Here is a 12,829-nt window from a genome sequence, read left to right as displayed (position 1 = left end):
TGATGTGCCTTGCTGCGGGCCCTTGAAGGTTCATCTCCTTTGGGACTCTGCCCTTTCTGGCCTTGTGCGTCTACTTCTTTTACCAGGTTAGAGAAGTTTTCACTCATTTTTTAAAAATAAAGTTTCAGTTCCTTGCTCTCTCTCTTCTCTTTTGGGCATCCCGATGCTTGGTGTGCTTGCAGTTGTCCCAGAGGCTCCTTATTCCATCCTCGTTTGTTTTGGATTTTAGTTTACTTTTTGCTGCTTTGACTGTGTGTTCTCTGCTTCCATTTCTTCCTGTCTCTGCTTCAGTCCTCTGCTTCATCTACTCCCTTTTTGATTTCCTGGAATGTATCCTTGATTTCAGTAAGTGCATTTTTCATTTCTAATGTTTTCTGTATTTTCTATCTCCATCTTGTATGTTTCCTATGTATCCATTATAGTTCACGCAAAGTTCATCTGCTCTTCCCCTAAGTTCGTCGAGCATCTCAGTAACCGCTGTAGTGAACTCTGCATCTGGTAGATTGCTTGTCTCCGTTTTGTTTAGTTCTCTTCCCGGAGTTTTGTTCTGTTCTTTTTTTTAGGGCATGCTTTTGTCTCCTCATTTAGTCTGCCCTCCTGTGTTTGTTTCTATTATTAGCTAGAGCTGCTACATGTCCTGATCTTAGGAAAGTGTCCTTATGTAGTAGGTGTCAGGTAGCACCCGTTGGTCACCCAAACAGAGCACTCCAGGTGCCCCCCTTAGCAGACAGTGTGCACTGTCCTATCGTAGTTGAGTCCTGACTACTGTTGGCAGGTGCATGGGAGAGATTTGCACCCAGGGTGATTGCCTGGGAGGGCTGGCCGTGACCAACGTGCAGGCTCTGGTGCCTGCCGAGTGCGCCCCTTGATTCTGTTGCTGTGGAGGTGGTTGCGTGGTCCTTGGCTGTGGTCTGAAGCTATCCACCACGTGTGCTGCCTCAGGGAGCACCTGGGCCCCCCCAGGGGCAACCTGGCATGAGCTACAAAGCAGTCTGCAGATGGCTGCTACTTGTGCTGGGCTTGGAGGTGCCTGGATAGGCCAAGCTGTGAACCAAGGCCAGTTGCTGCCAGTGCCCGGACTGGGGCCATGGATCTGGAAATACAGGGCTCCCTGCCACCAGGTGCTGCTTGTTGGAGACATTTTAGAAATGTGTGCAGCATCAGCCAAGACAGGCCATTGGTATAGAAATGTCACTGGCAAGGGCCTGAGTGACCCTGCACGTTGGATGGTGGGAGCCTCAGGAGATCACCAGGCGTGGGCAAACTGTGTGAGCCAGGTCGATGGAGACCCAGCTATGGTGCCCACCTGGGTGCTCTGAGGGGTGGGGGAGGGCTCAGCTGAAACCAATGGCTTCTGCCAGTACTTCTGTCTGGGAGAAAGCTGCCTCATCTCCACTTCTCATCCTGATGCCAGACAATTCAGTTCCTCCCCATTTGTCCCTGCTGCCTTCTGAGCTACTGCTGTCTCAGCGTTGGAGCTCAGAGTGAGTATGTTGATTCATGTGCGGGCCTCCCAGAGGAACTGCCTGCGGTGCCAGAAGCCTCTGTCTCGCTCAGACACAATCACCGCTGGTATTTACAACCATAAGTTGTGGACACCTGTCTTCCTGGCACTGGAACTCTGGGTTGGGGGGCCTAGTGTGGGGCTGGGACACCTCCCTCCTCGTGGGCGGGGGAGCTCTGCAGCTGAGATACTCCTTCCGATTTTTACCCACCACACATTGGAGTGGGGCCAGCCTGTTCTGCGTGGTAGGGTGGGAGACCCCTCCCACCAGTCTCGATGGGGGTCCTTTCATTCCCTAGTTGTAGGACTTCCTTCTGTTCAGCTAGATTTCAGGCAGTCCTGAATGATGGTTGTTTGTAGTGTAGTTGTCATTTTGATGTGGTCGTGGGGCGATGAGACTACTGCATTTTCCTACACAGCCATCTTGACCGGACCCCAAGATTTTTAAAAATGTTGATTTAAGGATGATGATTTTGTAAAGGCAATAATTTTCAACCCCTCAACCATTTTGTTGTAAAGTGACACTGGTTTGGTTTTCCAGCCTGTGAGGGGTGGTGGCGAAGAATGCCTGCTGTGGCAGGTGGGTGTCCCGGCCTCCTTGCTAAGGGTACCTCAGTGCAAACGTGGGCTCGGTGCAAAGGCAAAGGATGTCCTAGGAAAATACTTTTGCCTTATAGATCCCGTGAAAGGCTCTTAGAAACACCAAGGGTTCCACAGAGCACACTTTGAGAATGGTTGTTCTGGATAAACCAGGGGGAGTCTCCCCACTGGCCCCATCTTTTGCACCCTCCTCACTTCCTAGAACGCCTCTCCATGAGGTGGGGTCCCTGCCTCCCCAAACTCCGATGAAAGCACTGCCCCTGGATTCTTCTAGAAGAAAGCTCCCCCCATGGAAATGAGATTTCACAATGTCCTCAGTCTGGGAAGGGAAGTGGGGGGACTGGTATTTCCTGCGTGGAACTGAGTACCAGACCCACAGAAACCTAGCTGTGTTTCTTATACACCAGCTTTATATGTATTCACGTCCAAGAAAGAACAAGTGTGGCCACGGCAGACGGGAGCAAGGGGGAGGGGTGATGGGAACGACCCTGCCTTCCCTTCTGTTCGCCGGCCCGGGAGCTGCGTGGTGTGTGTGCCACACACGTCTCCCTTCTGTCTGTGCTGAGACCCCACGTGGTGTGGTGTTGTTCTGTCTCACGTCGCCGTGGTCACGGGATGTCCTTGTCTGATACTGATGTTCTGAGAGACCACGTGTGTCCAACCGGAGAATAACCCAGCGGAGCAGTGAGCACCAGGCCGTGTCCGGGCTACACGGGCCTCGCTCTAAGAGCCAGACCCTTTTCGATGTTGGGGCTGCTTTTCCTTCCTTTTTAAATTCAATATTTAAACATATCCACAAACCAGTAAAAGATAAACAGTATTAGAAAACAATTTGGAAAGAAGCAATGCAAATGTCAAACAACTATATTTGTAATAAATACATGTAAACAAAAATGAGAATGTGGATTAAGAAAAATAGGAATAAATATTAAAATCTATCAATTTGACAAAGATGAAAGAAAACGATGAGCATATCAGCCAGAGGGTAGGGACCACATTCTGCCATACAGGTTGAAGGGATTGAGAACCGGAACAAAATTCATGAACGATGCTTTTGCACAAGGTCTCAGCAATTTAAATGTGCTTACATTTTGACACAGAAATTGCTCTGTGATTACACACAGTAACCACACAGGACGTGACCATGTCCCATCAGAAATTCCTGACAGGCCGGCACCTCCTGCAGGGGGATTTGAAACAGGAAAAGTGTGTGGGGGTCGCTGAAGGGCAGACACTTCTGTGTCCTTCTGTCCATGCTGCATGTGTGTCTGTCTTTAGGTCTTATTTCAGGATAGTTAAAAAAGTCATAACCAAATACTGCATGTCAGTTCACACAGCTGTCCTCACACCCAAACCTAAGCCCGCGAGATCTCAGAAAATCGGAATTTTGTACAGGGTGGAGGAGCTCCGTGGCTCCTGCCATACAGGCTGCACCCAGGTTAAAAGCGACCTTTCTCTCACTAAAGGGGACTCCAGGGCACAGGAACCTGCAGGGACCCTCCTGAGTCTGGACCCACCTGAACCACCCCCATCACTTCCCCTCCTCCCACCTGCCCAGCCCAGGCAGCAGGGGCAGCTCAAGACCAGGCAGGCTCAGCACAGTCCAGCCAAGGGCATTGCCCACCGTCAGCTCCAAGTCCTTCCTGGGCTGACCCCTCCTACTTCTGCCCTGAGAGTGGACTTGAGGGAGCCCCAACCTGGCTGGTCTGTGCTCCACAGCTCTGTGCAGGAATAGGTCAGGCAGAGTGGCTCCTGACCCCAGTTACAGGGACAGAGTGGGAGTTCCAGACCTCCCCACAGACATGCCACTATCATGTCACTTCTCCTGTCAGTGACACTGTGTGGGGAGTCTGGGGCGACTTTAACGTAGAGCAAACTTGTCCCATGCAAATCACCCTCAGGGACGCCTGGTGACGGGGGGGACAGCGATGGCCATTATCGAGATGCCCTCAGGAGCAGCGGGGAGGAGGCAGAGAAGGTGTCCCCTGTCCTGGGGAGGAGCTGAGCTCAGAGTCACATGTCATTGGGGTGCAGGGACATCTGGGCCAGGAGCTCCCCTCACGGTGCTTCTCGCTGGGCACGTTCCTTCAGCTCCTTCTGTTCTCGAAACTCTGTCCCCAGGTCTTTCACACTCGTCAACTCAGCACTTTTCTTTAACTTAAACTAATTATTTTATATTTTTGCTTTTTTTTTCATCATCATTTATCCCCCCATACATTTACCCACCTCCACCCCTCCCCTCCTCCACGCAATATCCACACTGTTGTCTGTGTCCATTCTTTCCATTTTTCAATTACATTTAACATACCATATTGTATTAGTTTCAGCTGTAAAACTGGTTAAATATATATATATATATATATCACTTATTATCTCCCCAATAAATCTAGGACCCATCTGACACCATATGTATTTAAGAAAACATTATTGACTATATTCCCTGTGCTGTTCTCTACCCCCTACTAATCAGTGTCCGGGGCTGATGCGGGACGACATCACATTTTCGCTGACTTGGGTGGAAGTCATAGGAGGGGCTAAGGAGGGTGAGTGTAGAAGTGGTGAAGAGCACAGCAGGACAACCTCAGAATCTCTCCCCAGAAATGACTAACGAATGACAAACACCAAATGGTGACTGTGTGACGGGGAGACCTGGCTGTCACCAACCTGACTGAGTGACCAGGATGAATGTCACCACTGTGGAGACAGGTGGATATGGTGTCCAGTCCTTTTTCCTTCCTGTTCCACAGCCCTGGCTCCCCTGGTGGCCTCATCCACACGCACAGACTCAAATGTCATTTTCTTAGCGTCACCCCCACATCTATGTCTCCAGCTCAGACGTTTCTCCTCAGGGTCCCCACACTCACCTGTCCACCCTGACAGCTCACTGGTGTGTCTAACAGACACCTCACCTTGACCTTCTCCTCAGCTGAACACTTCAAATGCCCACCCCTCCCAACCACAGGCTGCTGCCAGGGTCTTCCCCATCTCTGCTGATACATCCCCATTGTTCTGCGGGCTAAGTACAAATGTGGGGGACCCTCCTTCACTCCTTTCCCACACCCTAGATTGAATCCTTAGGAAATGCTGTGAAATCCATCTTTGAAATGCATTCAGTGTCCAGTCCCTTCCCACTGTTTCCCCCGCTCACAGCCCCCTCAGAACACCCAGCACCTGCAGCCTGGAACCCTGGGAGCTTTCCCACCCCTTTCCCTCCTGCCTTGCTGGTCCCTTCTCTCCTGATTCTGTTCTCAGCCCAGCAGACAGACTCGCCCTGTGGCCTGAGGACTCTCTCTTGGGGAGGAACTCTCAGAGGAAGCCACTAAGGACATTGGCTCCTTGGTCATGACCTTCCAGGACTCAGCATCTACAGAATGAGAACAGGGTCTGCAGTGCAATAAGGACAGTGGATGCTGGAACAGCTCCTGCTTTAAGCAGGTGTCCTCACCTTCAGATTGGTCAGCTCTCTGACTCCCACATGGACACCCCTGAGGTCAACAAGAGGGGGGCCTGGAAGTTTGGGGCGACTCCTAGGCAACAATGAGGCACTGGGTTAGAATCAGGGGACTCAACCAGTCACGGCCAGAGGCTCCAAAAGGTCACATTGGGATGTGTGGGAAAAAACCCTTAATTGTGCTTGGAACACAGGGGATCACAGGGAACATCACTGGGGAGTCCTGCATCCCTGGAAATGGGGCACTCATTCTGTCCCACCTGGGTTGTCTCCATGCCTCACTGTAAGTTTATGAACTTGAAGTTACTTACCGTATTTTGCTGTGTATAATGTGCACTTTGGCCCAAATATTTGAGGGAAAAATAAGGATGCGCATTGTAGAGGGGTAGTGGTAATTCTCTATCATTGACATTGATGAAGAGTTCGGGCCTTCCATGATGCGCACATATGGTAAATTTGTTATCAGTATATAAAATTTGTTGTACCGCAATATATGGCAGAATAAATGCTAAAATTCCTTTATAATACAAATCACAAGTTTCTAAATATAAATAATATAAATAAATTGTTTAAAAAATAAAATGAGCCCTGACTGATGGGGCTCAGTGGTTGAGTGCCGGCCTGTGAACCAAAGGGTCACCAGTTCGATTCCCAGTCAGGGCACATGCCTGGGTTGCAGGCCAGGTCCCTGGTCAGGGAGCGCATGGGAGGCAACCACACATTGATGTTTTCCTCTCCTTTTCCTACCCTTTGACTATGTTTAAAAATAAATAAATAAAATCTTTTTAAAAAATAATAAAATGATAGATATTTCCTTCCTGAAAGTTTGGGCCAAAACCATATTTTGCTGCTCATACACAGCAAAATGTGGTGGAACACCTTAATAAGTAAGGTGAAGGTATAGATAGAAAAACACCTACCGGAAACATACAGCTTTTAATCTAAATCACTTTTGTTTAATTTATACATATAAATATGTCACTAATTTTAATTTAATGAACATAGGTTCTGGTGCCAGGTGCAGAAACAGCAGTCAGGGATCCTTAAAGTCCCAAGGGGAGGCTGCAAGGACTCTTTTAACCCCGAGTCCTGTAGAAAGCAGCTCTGTCACGCTGGGAAAGAAAGTTGTCATGAACAAATTCAGGTCAGTGTCAGAAGTGTCACATTCCCCCACAGCCACCACATGCTCAGAATGTCCCGCTCAGAGAATCCCCAAAACCCAGCTAGGCCCCTCGGTCCCTATACCCCCAATTTCTGCCTTCAGGGTCTCACCATTAGGAGCTGTGAGAGACACATCAAAGCCATGGGCACTGTCGCTGTCTGGGGAAGACACAACAGCAGTTATGGGGTGGGGGAGCCCCCCTCACAGACTCCAGCCCACACTCTCCCAAGGGCCCCAGAGGTCACCTCCCCAACACCCAGACTTACAGGCAGCCTGAGAGTATCTCTCCCTGCCTCTGCCTGTGGGAAGGAAACGTTCTGTGAGAAGTCAGGGAGAAGGCTGGGTCCCATGATCCTAAAGGAACCCCATACTCATGAAGCACAGGGAAGGTTCCAGAACTGTGACTAAACACCAAGGTAGGATCAGGAAATAGGGAAAGTACATGTGTGGGGACTGAACCAACTGCCCATCTGGACGTCTGTCCTCAGGAAGGACCTTCCCCTCTGACCTGTGACAGCTGAGATCACTCCCCATCGCTAGAATCATCAGGTGATAAATGTGTCCTTCACTTTCCCACAGGCCTCACTAAAGGGTCTGTGGTAGGAAATAGGCCCCAGAGGGACAAACACCCGTGAGGGGACACAATGCCCATTAAGGAGGCAGAGCACACTTCCACCTGGGCTTGACCCCCAGGGGACCCGAACCTCAGCCCCACACCTTGCCCACCTGAGCGCCTCCTCCTCCACCACATAGCTCCAGCGGCCGCAGCTCCAAGGAGACCCAGGGCAGCAGCAGCGATGCCCACGGTGGTCATGGTGGTCTGAGGAGGGGGATCTGCGAGGGGAAGGTGAGAGGCCAACCTCAGGCCTGAGTCCTGACCCTGCTCAGGGACACCCTGAGGACAGGCTCTGTGCCCACGCCCCCTCCTCACCCCATCTCAGGGTCAGGGGCTCAGGCAGAGCCTGGTGCTGCACACGGCACATGTATCTCTGCTCCTCCCCAGGGGGCACGACCACGGCCGCCCACTTCTGGAAGGTCCCGTCTCCCGAAGGCCTGGTTTCCACCAGCTCCATGTCCTGGGTCAGGTCCTCCCCATCACGCTGCCAGGTCAGGGTGATGTCCGCAGGGTAGAAGCCCAGGGCCCAGCACCTCAGGGTGACCTCGTGGTCAGAGATTGGGTGGTGGGTCACGTGTGTCTTTGGAGGGTCTGAGGGGAGGGTGAGAAAATTCAGGAGCTTTGCATGGTCATAGGACACTCCAGCAGGGCTCATGTGACCACCCTGAAGGGGACAGGACAGCAGGGTGGGGGAAGGGAGAGCACCACCCTGACACCAGCCTGGACAGAGGCACCTGGGATAATCTCCTATTTCCTGGAAAGTTCCAGAATTTTAGCGAAAACAGGTCTCTAAGCGAGTGGGACACAGACTCAGGTGGACGCTGATGACTCAGAAAAGCCCGAGTCAAGGCTCCAGAAACGGTCTCAGCCTGAGAACCAGGGAGAGCATCCTGTGCACCAGGTGCTGCAGGGTGTGAGGGAGCCGCTGTGGGGTGTTTCAGGAAGAGGCTGGGTCCCTTATTGTCCTTTAGAGAAAGGTGGGCCTGCAGGTGACTCACAGAATAAGGGTACCTGGGGGTCTCTTGCCTCTCCTGAGCAGGAGGGGGATCTGACACGGCCCCATTTTCCCCCTCTCCTTGTAGGAAGCTGCCCCAGCCCACAGATCTGCTCCTTTAGGGGCCCGCGCCCTGCTACCTGCTCGGAGCAGCATCTCCTTTTCATTCTCCAGGAACAGGTGGATCCAGTGCACCCACGTGCTCTCTAGGATTCTCCTCCAGTGGTCCGCATCTTCAACCTGCACCAAGTTGCGCCAGGTGATCCGGGCCGCTGTGTCGGCAGTGGTCCAGGAGCTCAGGTCCTCGTTCAGGGCGATGTAGTCGGTGCCGTCATAGGCAAACTGAGTGTATCCGCGGAGGAAGTGCCAGTCCAACCCCACGATGCAGCCACTCATTTCCTGGAAGGTGTGCCACACTGACCCGGTCCAGAAGTTAGCCCCACCCCAAGCGAGCCCTTGCCTACTTAGCTTTCTACCGAGGACAAGTCTGCCCCAGACCCTACCTGTCCTGCCCTGACCCATGGTGATTAAACTTAAACTGGCCCTGTGTGGTATAGCTTAGTGGATTGAGCTCAGGCCTGCGAACCAAAGGGTTGCTGGTTCGATTCCCAGTCAGGGCACATGCCTGGGTTGTGGGTCAGGTCCCCTTTGGGAACACAGGAGACACACCACACCTTAATGTTTCTCTCCCTCTCTTTCTCTTTGCCTTCCCTGCTCTCTAAAAAAATAAATAAATAAAATCTTTAAAAATAAACAAACCTAAACCAGGTCATAACCCACTCGGCTGGGTCCAGGTTTGTCCGAACCTGGGGTGTCACCCAGATCTGGAGACTCAGGGCAAACCCAGCAAGTCTGTGGCAATGTGTTTGTGACCAGATGACCCCCCCCGCCCCCCCCCCCCCCCCCGCCATGCCTCACCGTCCTTGCTCTGGTTGTAGTAGGCGCGCAGGTTGTTCAGGTTCCCTCCGTACATCTGTTCGTAGTTCTTGATGTCTGTCGTGTAGTCGTCCCAAAAATGTGGGTGCTCCTGCTCCACCCACGGCTGCTCCAGCCACGGTACCTGAGGCTTCAGCTTTGGACTAGGCGCTTCACTGTCGTACCGGGCAATTTCCGTGTCGTCCAAGTAGGCAATACCTATGTACCAGGGCTTCCTTATGCTGGGTCTGGACACCACCGTGCTGAAATATCTTATGGTGTGGGGGCCTGGGGGTGGAAAGGTGTGGAGAGCAGGACCAGTAAAATGGTGTCAGTCAGGTCAAGATAGAATAAAGTATGTAAAAGTAGATGGTTTCACTCTTGTCTACCAAGATGGCCGCTGCAAGCCGGACACTGTTGTTCAAGAAGGACACTACCTTGGTCACGCCAGGTGCACAGCCAAATGCCTGCCAGGGTGGCACACCCAAGATATCTGCACAGAGATGTGTCTGCAGAGAGGGCACACCGACTGATAGAGCGCCGGGGGCTCCTGGCCCAGAGCCATGTCTCCATCAGAAGCCAAGAGTTGGGGTGTAATTGGGATGGACTTCAGAGCCACCACGGAGACAGCTGAGCCCCACACCCAAGGTGCTGCTGCACACTGTGCCGATCTCCTGAGGGCTGTGCTGCCGGAGGCTCTGCCCAGCTGGACCCAGGACTGTGCTTGCCCGGCAGATGATGTGGTTGGAGATTCTGCCTTGTAGGACACCCAGGGCAGCCACCCCTGCCCACCACTGTACTGTTTCCCGGGGGGCAGACTAAGACTCTGGGACTCGGGTTTGTTATCCCCCAGTGCTCTCGTGTGATGTTATTGCTGACTGCATCTGAGTGGTTAGTATTATTGTTGTTAGTAGTATGCATTTGGAGGGAATCTACATTCATAAAAGCCGACTGAGTAACATTCTCCCCTGTGTTGGCTCCCTGTTATTTCTCTGCGCTAGTGTCACCTGTAACACTGGTGGCTCAGTGCTGGCTCTTTCAATTCCTAAGGCCCAAGTCAGACCACCTGAGCGGACCACCGAAGCGGGATCGAAGTCTGGCTTATAGGAAAGACTAAATCGTGAAATACAGGCTCGCAGACATTTGGCACAATTGCCTGCCTCTATTTACATATATTTTTTTCTATTGGCCCCGACTTTTGCTTTTGGCTTTGGTGGGTGGCTAGCTAGTTGGTGCCCTAATCGTCTTTGGCCCCGACTAATGACCTGCTCACTCCGCAGTTTGCAGCTTTAACCATTTAAGCTCCCACAGCTAGCTGCCTCTGGCGCTCTAATTCCAAGGCAGATTTAATTCAAGTCCATCTTCAAAGTTGAACTCCTAACCTTCTTTAGCTCTGAGACTTTGAAAAAACTGCACGAACGATGTGTAGCCGTGTGACAATTTATTGATATTCGCTATTCAACCTACTACATCCTGTACTATAGGCACTGATACTCTTATATCCACCAAACAGAAATCATTTTCAAGTGATTCCCCCCATGTAAATTTCATTGTAAACATGGAAGGAAGCAAGGGGGGGAATGCGGAGAGCAGGAACGATGGGATCAAGTGTATAAAATAAGATGGCATCACCTAAGTCACATCAGGCACCCTGCCTAATGTCTGCCTGGGTGGCACACCCAAGACATCAGCACACAGATGCGTCTGCAGAGAGGGCACACAGAGCTCGGGGGGCTCTTGGCCCCGAGCCACAGCTCAATCAGGTGCCACAGGTTTGGGTGCAATTGGGGTGGACTTCAGAGCCACTATCGAGATGGCACATCTCCACACACCTAGGTGCTGCTCGGCGCCAGGTGATTTCCTGACCATCCTGCTCAGAGCTGAGGCTCTGCTCTGCGGGGCGGAGGACTTTGCCTACCCCGAAGCCGACCGGGTGCGGAGATTCTGCCGTGGAAGACGCTGATGGCTCCCCTGACCACCGTGCTGTCTAGCGGACCGCAGGCTCGAGACTTTCGGACTCGGATTCATTATCCCCCGGTTATCCTGTGGGACCTTATTACTGATGGCTTCTGGGTGATTAGTACTGTTATTAGATTAGTATGCATTTGGAGTGAATCTACAGTCATAAAAGCCGAATGAATAGCAGCGTCCCCTGTGTTGGCTCCCTGTTACTTCTCCGCGCTGGTGTCACTGTAGAGCTGGTGGTCGTCCAGGCGACTCGGCGCTTTCGGGTTTTAAGGCCCGGATCAGACGAGCCCAGCAGGAATCAAAGTCCGGCTTATAGGAAAGACTAAATCGCAAAACACGTCGACAATAGGAGGATGTTCCTCTAGGGCTTGTAGGTGGGGCTGATGCAGGGGGGCCGCGCCCCGGGTCGGGGGACCGGAGGGGGCGTGAGAAGGAGGAGCAGGGCGGTGGGGAAGTCGGGGATGTGGGGTTTGGTCGGAGGGCGCTGGATACGCCACGTCACCCGGTGCGCCCCCGGCGGGTCCCCTCGCTCCTGCCCCGCAGAGCCCGTTCCCTCCCGACCCCGCACTCACCGGCCCAAGTCTCGGACAGAGCCAGGGTCGCCGAGAGCAGCACGAGGAATCCAGGTTCCATCACCCAGGCACTGAGCGTCTGGGGACATTGATTTCCGGTTATCGGGAACCACAGTGACGCCGATTCGCCTCTCTGGAGTTGGGATACCCAATGGGAGTGAGAACTGGCGTTGCGTCATGAGTATCCAGGCAGGAGGACCTCATAGAGATTGTGCCAAGGTTGAAGGGAAACCCGGTGGGTCTGGAGAGGAATTCTGGTCTTCAGAGAGGATGTGTCACCCGGACCGACAGTGGCGCTGATTGGCTGCTCCAGAGTTCGGACACCCAATGGGAGTGAGAACTGCAGGAGCTTCGTGAGTAACCAGGCCTGCGGACCCGGGGCTTTGCCGTGAGCCCTCCTCCTGCACCGAGAACTCTCTACTCCTTTGTGTGTGCGGTGAGTCTGCAGTAGCCAGGCTCTGTAACCAGATGAAGAAATACTTAAGGGCGCACATTTGACTATTTATGTTCCTCATTCTGTAACAGGGTGCAACCAAGGGGGAGGGCCCCAAATGGGGATTTGTAATGGGGTCCAGAACTCAGGGTGTCCAGGAAATATTATATGATATGTATATATGTATTAGAAGTGTGTGTGTGTGTGTGTGTGTGTGTATGTATATATTGTCCTCACCTGCACAAGTCTGAGCTGGGGGATGGGACGGGTGGAGCAGGGCCATTGAGAGTTGTTTTGAGTAGCAACAGTTTTGCAGATAACCTCTAGGATGGTCATTTAACACGTCTATAACCTTTCATTGGTTTCATGGATATGTGAAATAGCTGTGGCCATGCTTTAAGCCAGAGGGATGGGAGTGACTTCAACCCATGATGTAACTGGGAGGCAACTCCCTCTGGGTACAGCACCAGCTAAAAGCTTGCAGATGATTGGCTCCACGCCATGGGGCCACGCGTTCCGGGACTTACTATGGCAGCCTAGTAAAGCTGGAAGAATAGGGAATGCTGGCAGGTGTAACTGATTGTGGGGACCGTGTGGGGGCTTTTTGGAATCAC

General features: G+C 52.3%; 1 protein-coding gene across 1 annotated transcript; it reads right to left on the bottom strand.

Annotated features, from left to right (window-relative positions):
• Positions 1-2,953: 2,953 nt before the first annotated feature.
• LOC112313880 (class I histocompatibility antigen, Gogo-B*0102 alpha chain) lies at positions 2,954-11,906 on the bottom strand. Its single transcript, XM_053915486.1, has 8 exons — positions 11,783-11,906; positions 9,246-9,530; positions 8,468-8,743; positions 7,649-7,924; positions 7,444-7,551; positions 6,984-7,016; positions 6,828-6,875; positions 2,954-6,667 (listed from the first exon to the last, which is right to left on the bottom strand). Exons 1-8 carry the CDS (start codon positions 11,841-11,843, stop codon positions 6,663-6,665), a joined length of 1,092 nt encoding a protein of 363 aa, XP_053771461.1. The 5' UTR covers positions 11,844-11,906; the 3' UTR covers positions 2,954-6,662.
• Between the last annotated feature and the right edge of the window lie 923 nt (positions 11,907-12,829).

This window comes from Desmodus rotundus, chromosome 12 (genome assembly GCF_022682495.2).
Source record: "Desmodus rotundus isolate HL8 chromosome 12, HLdesRot8A.1, whole genome shotgun sequence".
In the NCBI taxonomy this organism is placed as follows: domain Eukaryota; kingdom Metazoa; phylum Chordata; class Mammalia; order Chiroptera; family Phyllostomidae; genus Desmodus; species Desmodus rotundus.
This window is presented reverse-complemented; position numbering and strand designations above follow the sequence as displayed.